Below are 17,854 nucleotides of genomic sequence, written 5' to 3'. Positions count from 1 at the left end.
ACAAGTCATTATTTGGGAATACACTAGGACAGAAATGTTCGATTGATCTGTTATTTATTCAAAATGTTCGTATCAGAGTTTTTAAAGACCTTGAGTTAAGTATTATTAATGTTAATACATTTGGGTTGAAGTGACGTTATTTAGGTGATGGGAACCTTGTTTTGTTTTTCCTTTGATAATGTATTGTTAATACAGCACATTGTCAGAAAATGTCTGGGGAATTCGTGATTTGCTGAAAAGGAAAGCGGTTTTTTTTATTTAGCAGGAAATGTAAACGTGACCTCTAATATATTCAAGAAACACATGCTTCTTTGTCAGATTATATTTTTGGAAGAATCAATGGGGGGATGATTTGTGGATGTCATAGGCTATGGGAATATTCGATCAGCCGGTGTTGCAGTCTTAAAAGGTACATTTAAGGGGACAATAATTCAAACTAAATTGCATGACTCGGGTCGATGGGTGATATTGGTTATAGAAAAGAATGCTGAATGTTTTCTTTTGGGGAATGTCTATGCAACCAACTTTACCACATAGTAGAAATAGTAGAAAAGTTTAGCAATGCAAATTAGTAATTGGATGGGATTTTAACTGAAGGGTTATCGCGCTTAGTGTATACAGATCTTGCATTAAACGTTCCACAATCAGGCATAAAAGAAGTAAGAACAGACCGCACTATTTGAAAAAGACGATTTTGCAATCCAATTGAAGAAGGTGGTCTGAACTTGATTTGAATACTTCAAATACTTTGAATAATAATTGCGTATTTAAGAATAAATGGATAAAGGATTATTTTTGCTTTAAAGACAAAATATGGAACATCATCCCTGACCTGACATGAAAAGTTGGAAGGTTTGGATTTTAATGTAAACAAATCTTGTTTTCATAGACAGTTTTTTATTATGGATAGTCATTTAATAACATAATATCTCTCCAAACAAATCTTGTAACAAGCATATTGTGTTTAAAAAAAAAATTATTTATTTTTAGAAACGGGTACGATAACTGTATTGTAGGCCTACTGGCGAGAAAGTTTATTTAAGAGTAGGCCTAATGGACAACTTTTTAATTATTATGAATTCCTTAATTGCTATTAGATTCCGGTAACTTAAAGAGTTTGCAATAGTTTTTGATCTCATTCCTGGTGGCCTTATTCAACTCTTATCTTATTACTGAGTGTATCTCCGTATATAATACTCGATTAAGTATGAATGGTGTGGAGATTTTAGATAAAACATTTTAACAACTTCTTTATAAAACCAATATGCAGAAATACATTATTACCTAAATGCAAACCATATTGGAATTCATTGTATAATCAGATTGAATGGAAAGCGGTCTGAAAGTTACTAAATACTGTCTCACCAATAAAGTTAAAAGTTTTCATTTAATTTACCCGGTGAGACAAGTAGTCTCAAGAATTTTTAAAGACACGGAGACTACATGTGTGTGTGATTAATCTGTTCAGATTAACGATTGAAAAACGCTATTTTTCAGGCTGGTCCAGCTAATACACATGCGTATTCACGAGTTGACTGACAGGCGATGTTTGTATCTAAAATGTGATTGTCTCTTTTTCCTGTAGGGCGGGACTTCCTTTAGTCTTTGATGGAAGTGAACGTAGACGTCTATGGAACACAAGAGGGTGATGTAGCATCACAAACCCTTTTTTCCCCCTGTAAAAATAGACAGCCTTTTGTCGTCTATAAAAGAGCTATTATACACAATTGAGGTCAGTTACGAAATTAGTTGAAGAGAGTGAGATAAGATAACCCGTGATTTTGGTAAGTTTAACCAACCTTGATAGCTGGATTGTTGAAACGTCTCGTAGGCAACTTTTGCCTTAGTTGATGGTTTAGACCAGCGGTGGGCAACTATTTTGGTAAAGGGGCCACATCGGGTTTTAAGAAGTGCATGGGGAGCCACATTGTATTCCTTTTGAGATACAATGTTCTGAATTGATTTGGTTTTTGTAACTTTTAAGCCCAGAAATAGTTGTGTACTCAATTTTCTGAAGTGTATCTGTGACTAATGGGACTGTTCTGCAACTGCCAACATTTTTGTATTGCTCTACTAAGGTAGATACTTTTCTATCAGGCATTAAAAAACTGAATAAAGGTCTTTTAGGTTCACTACTTTATTGAAGAATGTGAAATGTCAGAATAATAACAGAGATAATTATTTATTTCAGCTTTTATTTCTTTCATCACATTCCCAGTGGGTCAGAATTTTACATACTTTGTTAGTATTTGGTATCATTGCCTTTACATTGTTTAACTTGGGTCAAACGTTTTAGGTAGCCTTCCACAAGCTTCTCACAATAAATTGCTGGAATTTTGGTCTATTCCTCCAGACAGAACTGGTGTAACTGAGTCAGGTTTGTAAGGCCTGCTTGCTTGCACACGCTTTTTCAGTTCTGCTCACACATTTTATTTCAGATTGAGGTCAGGGCTTTGTGATGGCCACTTCAATACCTTTACTTTGTTGTCCTTAAGCCATTTTGCCACAACTTTGGAGGTATGCTTGGGGTCATTGACAACTTGGAAGACCCATTTGCGACTGAGCTTTAACTTCCTGGCCAATGTCTTGCGATGTTGCTTCAATATATCCATTTTCCTTCCTCATGATGCCATCTATTTTGTGAAGTGCACCAGTCCCACACCCCACAACGTGATGCTGACTCCCACATGCTTCATGGTTGGGATGATGTTCTTCGGCTTGCAAGCCTCACCCTTTTTCCTCTAGACATAACAATGTTTATTATGGCCAAAAAGTTAAAAAAATAAATAATAATAATCAGACCAGAGGACATTTCTCGAAAAAGTATAAGATCTTTGTCCCCATGTTCACTTGCAAACTGTAGTCTGGCATTTTCATGGTGGTTTTGGAGCAGTGGCTTCTTCTTCTTGGCTGAGCAGCCTTTGATGTTATGTCAATATAGAACTTGTTTTACTGTGGATATAGATTCTTGTCTACCTGTTTCCTCCAGCATCTTCACAAGGTTCTTTGCTGTAGTTCTGGGATTGATTCGCACTTTTCACACCAAACTGCATTCATCTCTAGGAGACAGAATGCGTCTCCTTCCTGAGCGGTATGAAAGCTGCGTGGTCCCATGGTGTTTGTACTTTAAACTATTACATACTATATTTGTACAGATGAACGTTGTCCCTTCAGGCATTTGGAAAATGGACAAAGGTGGTCTACAATTTCTTTATGAGGTTTTGGCTAATTTCTTTTATTTACCCTTGATGCCAGGCAAAGAGGCACTGCCTTTGAAGGTAGGCCTTAAAATATATCCACAGGTACACCTCCAATTCAGCACACCTCCTATCAGAAGCTAATTGTCTAAAGGCATGACATAATTTTCTGGAATTTTGCAAGCTGCTTAAAGGCACAATTAACTTGCAAGGCGCTAGCCTGCCATTGGGAGCAACTTGGGGTTCAGTGTCTTGCCCAAGGACACTTCAGCATGTGGAGTCATGTGGGCAAGGAATCGAACCGCCAACCCTGCGATTAGTGGCCAACCCGCTCTACCACCTGAGCCACAGCCGCCCCACAATAGTCTCTGCCCTCTCTCTTTCCATTTCTTAATTTTTTGTCTTTTGCAGTTTTCTGTTCTCTTTCAGTCTAGACCAGTTATAACACATTGTGACCACAGGTGATTAATCAATACGGAATTTTCAACTGGAAGCAGAAAAGAATATAATGATTGCTAATGCAGTGAGTGGCCCCTCAGGCAGTGGATATTATTTACAGTAAGACTGCCTTGGCTGGAAATACAGTGTTACCTCGACTCTCTTTGCTATGCAGCATTAACCTAAGTCAGACAACAACACTTTTTTCACCTCTTCCAAATGTTAACACTATTGGAAAACAAAGATCCATGGGAATTTATTGGTCGACCAATATTAGACTTTCACTGATACATCGGTATCGGCATATATGTTTACAGATATGCGCAGATATGAAAACTTTTTCAGAACTTAAAATGCAGAAAACAATGCTTTAGAATTGGTGTCATAATGTAGTTTTTCCAACAGAGCGCACTCCGACTCCATTGTTTGCTGAGCTGATGGCGGTTCTGCAGACAGTGTGGAGTTAAGTGGTGTCTTCACGGTAAGTTTCTAACTAGTTTGTAAAATACATACTGAAAAGTTAATAAACAATTAACCCATAATTTTCCCTTTTCAATATAACTAATATAACGTTAACCCTGTCCCTGACAACCATTTCACTTATATTTATCACATCTTTTTGCTATGTTAGCCAGCTATAGTTTGTCAGAGCATCTTTTTGCAGCTCAGCAGACAACAGTGCAGTGGTGGATTGTGTCTTTCATGATGAGATGCAATGCTGGAAAGTAAATAAAGTCCATCTTTAACTCTCCATGACAATGAGCTTATAGCTAGCTAGCTAACCTCGTAGCAACTTTCATTTCTTTTCTTTAGTGGAAGCCAATGTGTAACATTTATTCACCAAACTGTTTTGTTCAGGATTCAACTGAACAATTCCAGTCATTGCATTTACAAAATATAATATTTAAAAGTCTGGTTTTCCACCATTGAAAGTTTCCCCTGAACATGTATAGCAGAATACGGTGGAACACCGCTGCCGCTGTTTATCTCTTGACTCAGAAGGTATAAATGCTTCTTGTTTTACAACCTGCTCCTAATTGACTGGCAGTATTAAAATAGTCAACATTTGACTGAGACTAAACATACAGTACTGATATTTATTTAGCTATTTATTGTATTTTTATTCTTCATTTTCTCAGTGTTCATTTCTAGAATTTGTTGACAATGTATAATATTAATGTAAAATATTCTTTGATTAAAAATGTTTTTAAGAAAGCAGCCTTCTGAGTATCTTTGCATAGTCATATCGGTGCAAAATCGGTGCACAATCCACATAGAAAAGTCCCATATCGGTCGGGCTCTTATTAGGATGGAGGCCAATGTGTTAATAGTCATATTAACACATCGTTTTTTAGTAATAGTTTATGATTCTAACTAGGTATGCACTGATGTATCGACTGTTGATATTTTATTTATCTTTCATTGTGGTTCTCTTTAAAATTTTGGCCTGTTAAGTGTTCAACAGATCCAGAGTTCAGTGGAAATTATTTATTGTTAGAAGAGTAAAAAAGCTTTTGTACCTCTTTGTGCATTTTTGAAGCATTTCTTAGTAAAACAGTAATCTGATGACAAAATAAGGTAAGTGGTAAAATATCTGTATCGTTATCACCTATAGGTTTTTTGTTAAAATCGATAACGGTATCGGCCAAACATTTTCACATCGTTCCATCTCTAATTCTAACAAGTGTTTCAGACTCATACGTAGGCAGTATTGGGAGAGTTACTTTTGTAATGTATTGCACTACAGATTGCATGTAATTTGTAACGTATTCGTTAGATTACTCAAGGCCAGTAACATATTCTAAATACTTTGTATTACCTCTTCAGAACTGGTAGATTTTTTCACTTGCTTTTACTATAAAAACTCTGCCAGTACAGTAAGACAAAATACACATGTTAAAAATACATTCTCTGAAAAACCTAAATATATGCAGTGTAGTTTCTAAAAAAAATCTATCAAATTTTTTATTATTTTTAGATATTTTTACAGGAAAACAAGACAAAAATTATTATCAAGAATACGAATTTTGCCCTAATATCAAAGGTCTTACTAGAAAAAAAGAAATTATGATCCAACATGAATTTACTTGATAGAGGGTGGAGGAGTGGCAAAGGACCAAGCTACTGCGTATCGGAGAACTGCCGATTTAAAAAAATATGATCGTGCCTGTAACGTGCATGTAAAATGGCTAGAAATAGCATTTAGCTTAGCTTAAAGCTGACAGTTTACACAAGGTTTATTTATATTTCTTCTGCTCCAAACTTATTTCAAAATTACTTCTCTGTCTGGTCGTATGAATGTAACACATCATAAGAAAGTGTTTCACCGCTGTTCAAATGCACTTTGGATCGGATCATTTATATGTATAAATGTTTTACATCTGAAAGGACTAAATATTAAATGAAACAAATTACAATAAAATGCAAAGTAATCTCTTCAGTAATCAAAATACTTTTTGAATGTAACTGTATTCTAATTACCAATGATTTAAATTGTAACTGTAGTGGAATACAGTTACTTATATTTTGTATTTTAAACACATAATCCTGTTACATGTATTCCATTACTCCCCAACCCTGTACATAGGTGGGTATTGACAGTGCATAGCTTCCTGTTTTCAATATCCACAGAAAGGCAATAGCTTACCCCTAGTACATGTTTATGTGTGTTTTTATGTTATGTGCTTTTCTCTATCACCCTATCCTGGTTTCTGTAGTAAAATATGGGCAAAATAAATTTCAATACTGTTTTTCCTTTACATGACAAAGCTAAATGAGATGTTGAGTAAGAAGAGGGTGGGACGTTTTCAAGTATGTGTTTGTGGGGGTGTGAATGATGTGGTAATTTCACACAAAGCAGTGTTTAAACCTTGTGACCTCATATCCCCTGCAATTCAAACACCATACCCCCACCTCTGTCCAACCCTTTACCTACAGTATCTATCCATCCCCTAATCCTCCTATCCCATCCCCTACATCACTTCACCATTTGGTTCACTATTTGGTTTTATATGTACAGTAGCTCAGGGGCTACTTACACAAAGTTTTAATTGATAAATTAGACCACAATGATGTTATGAAAACTGTTAGACTCATCTCCTATGAATTCAAGTGTATTCCACCCCTCTATTTCTTTTTTGTGGCAGGGCTAATCAGGCTAATCAAGCCTCAGAGAGGGATAAATTCAGACTGGAAGCTGCAGTGCGACAGAGAGAGAGAGAGAGAAATTTACAGACAGCTGTCCAACACCTTGGTGTGTTTGTCTTTTTGGTTCAGTTTATTATTAAAATATGATTTATATTGTCGGTTCTCGCCTCCTCCTTTCCATTAATCCCTTTACAATGACTAAATGCCTCTACTAAAAATATATATATTAAACAGAACTTTTGGAATGGGTGGATGGAATAAAATCTTAATACAAATAACATTTGAGTTTTACAAATGGCTGCAATGAGGGCATTGAAGTGTCATTTATTTTATATTAATGTTTGCAGTGTCCATACCTACATTTTTATTAGATTGGCTCTTTAAATAATATGCCGTATTAAATATTCTGTCCTGCACAGATTACACTATAGACTTAATAATTACTACCTCATTATTTTATCATTGAATGACTCAATGGTAACAAATGGTTGATATTTGAAGCCATTGTCAACATCTGAAGTTTATTATTTTCATTTTGAAAAATTAAATCAGGTTTTGCTATAACATTCACAAATGAAAACCCCATAAAAAGCATATAACATGTTAGGCTGTATGTGACCCTGTGTTTATCATGAAATACTACAAAGCACAGCTTTCATATTAAAATTATTTCAGATTTTTCTGGGGACAAGTTTAATGATCAGTCTGTCTTATCTGCTGAATGAAGGAGGTCTTGTGAAGGTGAAACAGAGCATCACAAATGGCAATCATTTCCATGTGATGTTCCTTCTGAATACAGCAGAATAAAAACAGCACTGGACTGTAAACTCATCTAGTAACAGCTCATTTGCTTTCCAGCAGGATAGAGTAAATATTTAGCTTTAGATTTGTGAGCACTGCAGTCTAATAGGAAGCTCTATATAATCTATACAATAAAACTTCACGCAAACTGTTGAGTATGAGATGTTATATACTGCTGTACAGTGTTGGGTAAGTAACTGATCACAAAGTATAGTCAGGACCAGTGGCGATTTCTCAGTGCCACAAAGCCTTCTCTGCTGGCATAATATGCCTAATAAATATTATTTTTTTCATCCTTTCATTCTCATTAACCTTTTAGCATATGTATTTTCAACTCTTTCCTCTCCTAATTCATCTATAAATTAATAGCTAGAAACAAAAAGTTTATCCAATTACAATTTATTCCTCAATGCTTACTAGCATAGAGTGACAACTGTTCATAAATCGCATGCCCAATGCCATGCTCATGGCGAAGCCATGCTTAGCTGAAGCAGCTCGTGAGTCTGTGCTCCACCCCGACATCCCTCAACAGTGCAAATGAATGCGCATTAAATGTCTGATTGTCCGATTCATAAGCCAATCAGAATGATTTATTTTTTGTTGGTGGTTGTGGTCTTTAGGATATGTCCCAGTCCAGGCCTTCTAGCTGGCCTTGAGTGATACAGTCACGCTTTAAGTTATGTACATAATTTGAAAGCAAAGAGCACAAGATCTTGCTGACGAGTCAGCTGTCATCACTGCTGGTATTGCCGTTGAGAAAGAGATCCTTATGGATTTAAAAACCTAAGATGTCCTGCATGATCATGCAATTGATAAATTAAATAGGAAAGGAGGGCTGATTTTCACAGCAAATTGGTAAGTGCTTTTTGCATTGTTATAGCAACATCAGAAATTTTCTACGTGAAAATTAGGCTGCTTGAAAATTCAGTGTCTGATCAAGTTTTGAAAAGTAACCGTGTACCCTGATAAAACAAAATTTATTGCAAGCAAAATGTAAATTGCAAGTATTATTGGAGCTTTTTCTTTGTATTAGACCTCATTTGTTCTGGCTTTCATGCGTGGACGTGTTTTTAAATTGACAATTGGTATTATTAGTTGACTACCACGTAATGTATGACGGGCATACAGCGTCTTATTGTGAAACTGTGTTTTCTTAACGGCATGAATCGCACTGAAGGCCTAGACTTAAAATGCTCAGCCCGCGACTGGTCAGGCCATTACTGATGTAAAAAACAGCACCGTCACTATTTGAAAAAAGTAATTTTTGATCAAATCTAGACAGGCCCCATTTCCAACAGCCATCACTCCAACACCTCATCCTTGAGTAATCATGCTAAATTGCTAATTTGGTACTAGAAATTCACTTTACTATTCATTATATCAAACACAGCTATTTGGTTCGCTAAATGAAGCTTAACATTGTCTGTGTTTGTTTTTGAGTTGCCTCAGTATGCAATATACTGGCATGTCTTAAGGGCAATATTAGGTCAAAAACAGCTTTCTCTAGAAACATTGTTTTAAGGAATGAAGGCTATACAATGCTTGACATTGCCAAAAAGCTGAAGATTTCACATAAAGGTGTACTAAAGTAGAGAAGACTCAGGGGTGCAGGCCTTATGGGAAGAATTGCAAATAAATAGCCACTTTTGAAACAGGAAAAAAAAAGAAAAGAATCACAGACATTGGACAACAGATAATTGGAATAGAGTGTTATGGATCTTAAACCCATTGAGCTTTTGTGGGATCAGGTAGACTGTAAGGTCTGTGAGAAGTGCACGACAGGACAGCCACATCTTTGGCAAGTGCTACAGGAAGTGTGGGGTCACCTGAGTATCTGGACAAACTGACAGCTAAATACCAAGGATCTGCAAAGCTGTGATTGCTACACGTGGAGGATTTTTTGAGGAGAACTCTTTGAAGTAGTTTAAGAAGTTCTGAAAAAAATTTCCCCAAATTGAAATAGTAAATTTTCACATTATTAATGTCCTTATTATACATTGTGATCCGTTGAATGCCACTCTGGTGATTAAAAGTACCAATTTCTTTCCATAAATGCGAAATCTGTACATTATTCCAAACTTTTGGCCTCCAGTGTATATGAAATAAGCATAGCCCTATAATGTAGGCTACTTAAAATAATAAAATTAATTAAAAGTAACTGTAATCTGATTACAAGAATTTAAAATGTAATATAAAGCAATTAGATTACAGTAAATAATTGCTTTTTAATTGGATTAGACCCAACAGTGCTGCTGTGTAAGATTAACTCATGTTTATTGCTATATTGATGGTCTTGCTTTGTTATTATATAATAATAATAATATAAGTTATTAAAACTGTTAGTGCATTGACTATAGTCAAAATGAAAATACTTTTTTGTATTATATATACATTTAGTATATATATTGTGTGTAACTTTTTCAAAGCTGAGGTACTGTACTACTATCTTACAGTATCCGCTGAGTCTTTGATCTTCAAGTGTGTGCCTGAGCCGTGAACCCGCAACAACATGTCTGAGGAATTAAGTCCAGACGGGGCTACTCCTTCACGCATGCAGAGAGGATGGTATTAAATGTGATATCAGGTGCAGATGCTGTCAGAACTTGTTCACGCGAAGCACAGACAATTTCGTTGCACGATAAGCTTGTCGTGAGACACGCAAAACGTTACCACAAAATCTCCAAAGCCTGCAGGCCCTCGGTAGGTGTGTCTACATGATTTGGCCCTCAAGAGAAAATATGCTAGTTTCAAATTGGTTTGCATGTCTATTTCAAATATGTAACAGACAAAAATTGCTTCATGACCCCTCAAGCTGATGCAATTGTGTTGCAATTGCCGGTGTTGAATTAGTTATTTTTTCAGGACTATAGTGAAATTAAAAACTCATGAAATCATCAAATGTAAAAAGTTTTGGGTAAGGTACAATCAGACAAATTATAGGATTCAACCATACAATAATATTATTTTCAGTATTACACATGCAAATTATGTTGTTTATTTTAAACATTTATTTCACTTTAAAAAACACTGATTGTTTGATTATTTGCAATAAAGGAAAAGTGTCAATATTCAATAATTAATGGACACAAAAAAGCTCTACACATAGCCTTTATTTGACCACTAATCAAAACAAGAGCTTAAATTTAAATCCAATAAGAAGATTATAGGCTAAGCTGATCAGCAAAGATCACAACTATCAAAGACAGTGCTCATAAAGGCATTACAATGTATGGTGTATTGCCACTTACAACATTGATTAACCTTGCAGATAAAATTATGCTGTATATTGAACACTGTTTGTTTATAGATTCTAGTGCAGACCAAACAATTTTAGAATATAGCCAGTTTTCATTGTAATCTAACCCAACAAATAGGACATCCTTGAAAAACCAAGAATGGCTTCTTTAATATACAAGATTTAAAAAAAAAAAACAAAGTAGCATGTGTGTGTTCTGCTGGCTCTGAATTCTGTTCTTCATAACCAGTTCTTCAGGAGTTCAAACAAATCCTGATCATGGCTTTCACTGCGTAACACATATAAACTGTCAAATTCATCAAATGGAAGATTCACATAAATTAATAATTGTATCAAATTATGGGACAATTATTTAAAGTTTGCAAGTCTGCAATGTAGGTCTCTTCTTTTTATATTGAACTTTTGAACCTGTAGGTCACAGTCAAGTCAGCAGCAGAGATTAGTTTTCAGCCAGTGCAGTCTTGCTTCTCAAACCACATTAAGTGAAGGTGCATATTTTCTGCAAGATTTCACTTTATTGCTCCCCTGATTGATTGTTTAATTTAAATGTTTCTTCCAAGTGACATGCAATTTGTGTGTAAATGAAGCATGTGTTTAAGGCCTACAACTTTTTTTATTTGTGAACTTACTGACATCAAGAACACGCATGGGAAATGTTAAAAGTTTCCATTTAGCATTTATTGAAGAATGCCTAAAAGGGTTTACATTAAAATGGCCTGACATATAGAAAACTCCAGCCAAACCAATTTAAGACTTGTGCTTGTGCACGCACTTCTACCCGTATATCAGAAATATGTGAAAACCGCACTAACCACAACCCGATTAGTACCAAAGATTACTTGGGTTACTGTATATCTGTAAACTCACATAATTACTGGACACAGAACAATGGGCAGTCATAGTTTGTTGAGTGATGCACAGTTTTGTTGCCATCCAAAAATACTGTTTGTAAAGTTATTCTTTTTTTTTTTTTTTTCTCAAATGTAAGCTCTCTAAAAACAATTGTTAAATGATCATGGACCATTCTGTAACCCTCAAATTTACATCATCTTTCGCTACATGCAAACACACATGTACATTATGTACATTCTGTAAGTATTCTACATGACACTAATTGATATTTATCTAATTCACCATTATTGATGTAGTAGTTGTCATTTTGTCTAATTATTAACATGTGAAAACTGGAATTGATGTGCAATTGATGTAACTTAATGCCATTCCATGTTGCCTTTAAAACATGGAATTAAAATGTTTTGCCTTTGTTTTTTCTATCATGCTCAAAGGGACGTTTATGCTGAGCTTTATGCAACTCAACAGCAACTTTTAGCTGGAAGAATATTGAAACGTATTCTCATCATCCTTTCTCGCATCTTCATTTCATCCATTCCTACTCTGCCATCTTTCATCACTCCACATTTGCTTCATCCTCATCAGCTGCAGTGGTTAACTCCTTCTCTGGAAGCAGTCCATACTCGTTAAGAAAAGCCTCTACATCGGTAGCAAAGAACTCCTCATTAAAATGCTGTGTAACAGCCAGGAAGTTCCCCAGCAGTTCTCCAGATTTGTACACCAACAACGCAGGTAGCACTTCATCTGAGAAACGCTCGCCGGCACCAGTGGCGGCTGCATTAATGCGGCAAAATTTAACACTTGGATATTCAGTGGCCATGCAATTCAAGCAATTGTTAAGTGCCTCACACCCTTGCACTCCATCTTTGAAGATGTGCACCACCACCACCGTGAGCCGGTGCTCCTTCTCAATTACCTCCAGAAAGGCCTCGCCACTGTCAAGCTCATACACGCCCTCAAATTTGGGCCCGAAGCTCAGGCGCTCGTGCATTTCCTGCATGCAGTGCTTACGGTAATGGTGCAGACTTTTTTCATCGTCCTCCTTTATTAGCTCATACTCCTGGGCACTCATCTGAGAAGTGAAAAAGAAGAAGGGGTAATTCAAAGGAGTCTTGAGCAGGTGTAAAGCCATAAGCCAGATTGGCAATTTAAATTTCTGTGTAAATGCAGTAATGCTGCCTCTGCGACAGCATTAAATTATCTTGGTAAATTTATCTTTTTTGTTATATATGCAGCTTCAGATATAGCTTCTGAATTTGCAGCATACAGCAAATATTAAATTGTGATTGGGGTGAGACCAACTTTCCGAATGATTTACAAACTAGTTGTATCTAAAAGGGATAGTTCACCCCAAAAACAAAAACAATTCTCATTACTCACTTTCAGATGCCATCTGTGATGTCTATGACTTTATTTATCCCGCTGAACACAAACAATGATTTTTTTAGAAGAATATCTCAGCTCTGTAGGTCCATACAATGCAAGTGAATTGTGGCCAGAACTTTGAAGGTCCAAAAAGCATATAAAGGTATTAATCCATATGTTAAATCCATATCTTCAGATGTGATATGATAGGTGTGGGTGAGAAACAGATAAATGTTTAAGTCCTTTTTACTATAAATCTCCATGTTCCCATTCTTATTCTTTTGTTTTTGGCAATTCACATTATTTTTGCATATCGCCACCTACTTGGCAGGGAGAATTTCTAGTAGAAATGACTTAAATGTTGATCTGTTTCTCACCCACACTAATCATATCACTTCAGGAGACATGGATTTAACCAATAGAATCATATGGATTACTTATATGCTTCCTTTATATGATTTTTGGACATTTACATTTCTGACCACCATTCTTCTAAAAATCATTGTTTGTGTTCTGCAGAAGAACACATCTGGGATGGCATTAGGGTGACAAAATGATGAGAGAATTTTCATTTTTGGGTGAACTATCCCTTTAATTCAGAAACCCATGGAATTATTCCAAAGTAATTATCCTATCCCAAATTATAAAGTGCTAACTATTATTTTGCAAATATAGTCTAAAGTGTAAGAAATGGAGCAAAAGCAGAAAGCAACCTTGCGATTTAGTCCACCCACAGACATGTCTTTATGTTTTTGCGGGGAGGACATCTGTCTTAGTAGCTCTCTCTTGTTGGGAGGCAGAGCCTCCTGGTCCATACTCTCCAGTTTAAATTTGCGCCAGTCATTGATGACACCCTTTGGTCCTAGAAATAATTGGAGAAGAAAATGGCATGAATTAACAGATAGATGGCTGGATTAATTCATCATTTGATTGCATAAATTCCCAGTCAGCTAGCCATAAATCAAAAGACAAGCTACGTAAGACTCCACTGCAGTCATTAGTTACAACCAAAATTTCCATGATTCTTATTTATTTAATTAAAATTTTATTACTTTCCATTATTTTTTCAGGCCTGGAAATCGCAAGTTTAAAAACTTTTTCCCTTGGTTTTCCATGTCTGTGGACAGTCTGCATTTAACCCATTGTTTTTAACAGTCACTAATTATTCATTAATATTTTTACCTTTACTATGGCTAGTTATTCCAGCTTTATTCAATAAGTTCAATATTTAGACCTCTCGTGTCTTCTATCGTTTCTCTACAAGAGCAGTCATGGTAGGATGTTGGCAGCCATTAGTTTATGTAATACATTACCATCCTCATTCCGAGTCATTAGATCAATTTCCCTATCCTTTAACAGGTATCCAAATAGTGCAAATTTAATTTACTGTCTCCCAATGAATGAAAGCCATGCTGACCTGTGTGAGTTACAGTCACTAGATCCTCATCAACGATTCTGTCAGACATTTTTTTATCTGTTGATTATCTGTGGAAAAAGTAAAATCAACAAAAATGTTATTATCTGAATGTTTGCATTGAAACTACTTCTATGTCTCTTAACAAAAAGTTTGTTATTTAAGGGCCAACTGGTCAGACTTGATGGCAACCTATCTTGTTATAGCCTATCTGACCAAAGAAATAGACATTAATTGTCATTTTCAGGCCTTGAAAATACAAATAATCTTTGTTTGATTTTGCTAAAATGGCACAAAAACTTCTGCAATACAATGATGGCACATGGACAGTGTTTTTGTCGGTGGACCCAATCACTTTTTCTTGGAAGATATTAGGCCTATCAGGAATAAGAAGATTAGATAATCCTTGATCCAATTTGTTGGTTTCCTTGGCACAGGTGGCCGTGGCCATTATGATGTCATGGAATGACAAATGAACTGAACTGTCCTTGTACTTAATTCATACAATGTGCCTCACTGCCATCTCAAGCGATATGATTTATGATGAAAAGACCTTATTAGATGATATCTAAATGGCATCAATATAATTCACATTGTAAAACATATTTGAATGTGTTCAAGTTATTAAAATGTTACAGGATTATGAATGTGACAGTAAATTTGAAAAAATGTCAAATGTATTTAAATATTATTTTTAAATTACACTACTTGAAACATCAAAGGATTCAATATGTTTTTTTTTTCTTTTTTTTTGTTTGTTGTTCTTTTGTTTTTTGCATGTGCTCTTCAGAATCCTACTCTGTTCAAATGCTCAAGTATAATTTACAGTAATTCTCAGTAAATTGTCTGCAGTATACTGTCACTGCACTGATCTTATCATATGAGATCATATGAGGTTGAGACAAAGCCAATGCACAAATGCATTGACATCAATGCAGCAGATTACCAGCTTAATACTAAAGCTCAGATTCATCATTCTGTCCAGCCTCTGACCTCACACACCCACCAACACCTGTACCTTTCACTACTACAGTAAAATACTGATTACTAATTGAGATTAGAGCTATGATGTAATGCCATAGCTCAGATGGCAACAATTGGAATCCTGTGACAGCTTTGGAGGTTGCTTCAGTACAGGATTACAAAATACTCTTATAGAAGCATGACATTTCCAATAGACTTCTAATTGTAAATTGTGTCTTGGAAATGTAAATTATGGAATTCTTATGCAAGCTTATCCTATTAAATCTTATCAAATAATAATAACAAATGCTCCAAAACAAGTGTATATAATAATATGCATCGATAAAGCATCTTTATTACTTATCAGTCTTCCTGAATTTCCTCAAAACTCAGATTTCTTCAAAGTCTGATCTGAATCTTTAAATCTTGTTGAATCACGCAGAGTACACAATGCGTGAAGGTTTGCATACTTCTAAGAAAATGTATTGTCTGTAGACAACATACCCACTATATGCATCAATAAATCAAAACTAATCTCTTAAAAATGTACAAAAAATAAATAAATAAATAAATAAAAAATTCTGCCACCTCGTGTTTCATTGCCAAGGTTTACTACAGATTCATTGGAAAAATAATTTCTCCTGTAAACTTCACCTGCAAATCAGGTGCTAAGTACCATGATGTTTACACAATCCACTTGGCTCTTTTACATCTTAGCTTGTCAGAAGTATATTCAGGCCTGTGATTACATGGCCTGTCAATAATGTAATAAAAACAACATGACTCTCTAAAAAGCTTTTTGAAAAACAAGTTACTGTAAATGAGTAAAATCAGTTTGGACCCACAATAACCTACTGCTGAAACTTGAAAGTCCCTAATAAAAAGGAAACAGTCGCCTGCTCACCTGTTTCGTCCAAACAAGTATGTCCCGTCAGTGAGCTAGCTTGAAAGAGCAGTTGTGTGGTCACTATCTTCATTAGTTTTTCCTTGATGCTTTTTGAGTGTGCATGGGGTGGGCCCAAAGAAGCTTTCTTTAATCAAGAGACAACTCTGTGTTCCTTAGCAGAAATAGCACAGGGATCTTAAGAGGATTTAAATGAGTAATTAGACACTGGTTAGAACACAACCAATGACAAAGGAATGGTAAGAGTGAAAGAGGTAAAGAAAGATATTGAGAACAATAACCTCCTAGGACTTTTACTTTGTGTAACCCTGGATATCTCACAATAATATGCAATGTATGGATGTGTGAATATGTAAAACAGAGTCTTTCCTTAGTTTTTACTTATTTAAACATAAGTTTATGTAATGTAATGTGACAAATGTTGTATTAAACATTTTATCTTAAAATAATATTTTCAAAAAGGAAAATTCTGTCATCATTTACTCTCCCTCGTGTTGTTCCAAACCTGTGTGGCTATCTCTCAGAGTTAGGCAGATTGTTAGTCTCAGATTTCAATCACTTTCAATAAAAAATAAATGCAATGTAAAAGAAAGTGGCGACTGAGTTATAGTGAGGCACAATGTTTTGGAGGGTTTATCAGCAGAAATCGGAAGCTTAGAATTTTATAAAAGCACTTACAGTAATACTTCAGTTATAACTCGTGTATTATTTGAGCTTGTTTAAATGTATTATTTTTTTACTGTAATTTTTAAGTTGTAAAATTGCATATAACTTTACACAGAAAATGTTAGTAAGTGATTTAATCACACTAAAATCAGCTTAACATGCATAATGTTTACGTCTTCTGATTAAACCGTATTTTAATGTTTATGGATTGGCCCCATTTACTTCCATTGTAAGTGCCTCAGCGTAACCCAGATTTTTGCTCTTTTAAAGAAAAAAAGGCTCAAATTCTAGTGGTAATCAATATAATTCCTCAAATGCTGTTGATTGATCTTAACTTGTATTATTCCTGGAATATTCCTTTAAGATAGGGATCCTAGCATCAGGGAGAAAAACTCTGAAGTGTGGAAAAAAGGTCTGAAGTGTGCACCAGTGCAGGTTTGGCAAAAGAGTGCATCAAGGGTCCATCGCAAATACACAGAGGGCACCCATAAGTGACCTTCTGAATCATAAATTACACCTTGTGGTCTTGGGAACTTCATGGACATGTGTGAGCAACAAAGGTGGTCTTGCTGGTAAAGCTAGTTCAGAAGCCTAGTGAGAACACCAGCATACTAACGGTATGGAATATACCAGCATCCAAAACACAACATACTGTATGCTAGTGACCAAATACAGAATATATGGGATGGTCTGATACAACCCAGTGTCTTTACAACTACATTTGAAACAAAAGCTCAGGACTTGTTTTTCAAAAGTATGATCTGAATATTTACATCTTGTTGAATCATGCAGAACAGAAAACACAATGCATGAAAGTTTGCATACTTCAGAGAGACAAGTATAGACTGTAG

At 35.5% G+C, this 17,854-nt stretch overlaps 1 protein-coding gene across 1 annotated transcript; it reads right to left on the bottom strand.

The window, feature by feature from the left end:
- Positions 1-11,753: 11,753 nt before the first annotated feature.
- LOC127622019 (phosducin-like) lies at positions 11,754-16,467 on the bottom strand. Its single transcript, XM_052095875.1, has 4 exons — positions 16,338-16,467; positions 14,474-14,541; positions 13,770-13,918; positions 11,754-12,763 (listed from the first exon to the last, which is right to left on the bottom strand). Exons 2-4 carry the CDS (start codon positions 14,520-14,522, stop codon positions 12,248-12,250), a joined length of 714 nt encoding a protein of 237 aa, XP_051951835.1. The 5' UTR covers positions 14,523-14,541; positions 16,338-16,467; the 3' UTR covers positions 11,754-12,247.
- Positions 16,468-17,854: the final 1,387 nt, after the last annotated feature.

The sequence above is a fragment of the Xyrauchen texanus genome, chromosome 28, assembly GCF_025860055.1.
Source record: "Xyrauchen texanus isolate HMW12.3.18 chromosome 28, RBS_HiC_50CHRs, whole genome shotgun sequence".
Classification (NCBI taxonomy): domain Eukaryota; kingdom Metazoa; phylum Chordata; class Actinopteri; order Cypriniformes; family Catostomidae; genus Xyrauchen; species Xyrauchen texanus.
The sequence above is the reverse complement of the archived record's forward strand: the minus strand, read 5'-3'. Positions and strand labels throughout refer to the sequence as shown.

What these genes read in the sequence shown, in the direction of transcription:
- LOC127622019 (XM_052095875.1), bottom strand. Translation starts at nt 14,522, where the DNA reads ATGTCTGACAGAATCGTTGATGAGGATCTAGTGACTGTAACTCACACA. An exon ending in AGTGACTGTAACTCACACAG is followed by an intron (nt 13,919 to 14,473) that starts GTCAGCATGGCT and finishes AATTATTTCTAG; the next exon opens with GACCAAAGGGTGTCATCAAT. An exon ending in TGGGTGGACTAAATCGCAAG is followed by an intron (nt 12,764 to 13,769) that starts GTTGCTTTCTGC and finishes TTCACTTCTCAG; the next exon opens with ATGAGTGCCCAGGAGTATGA.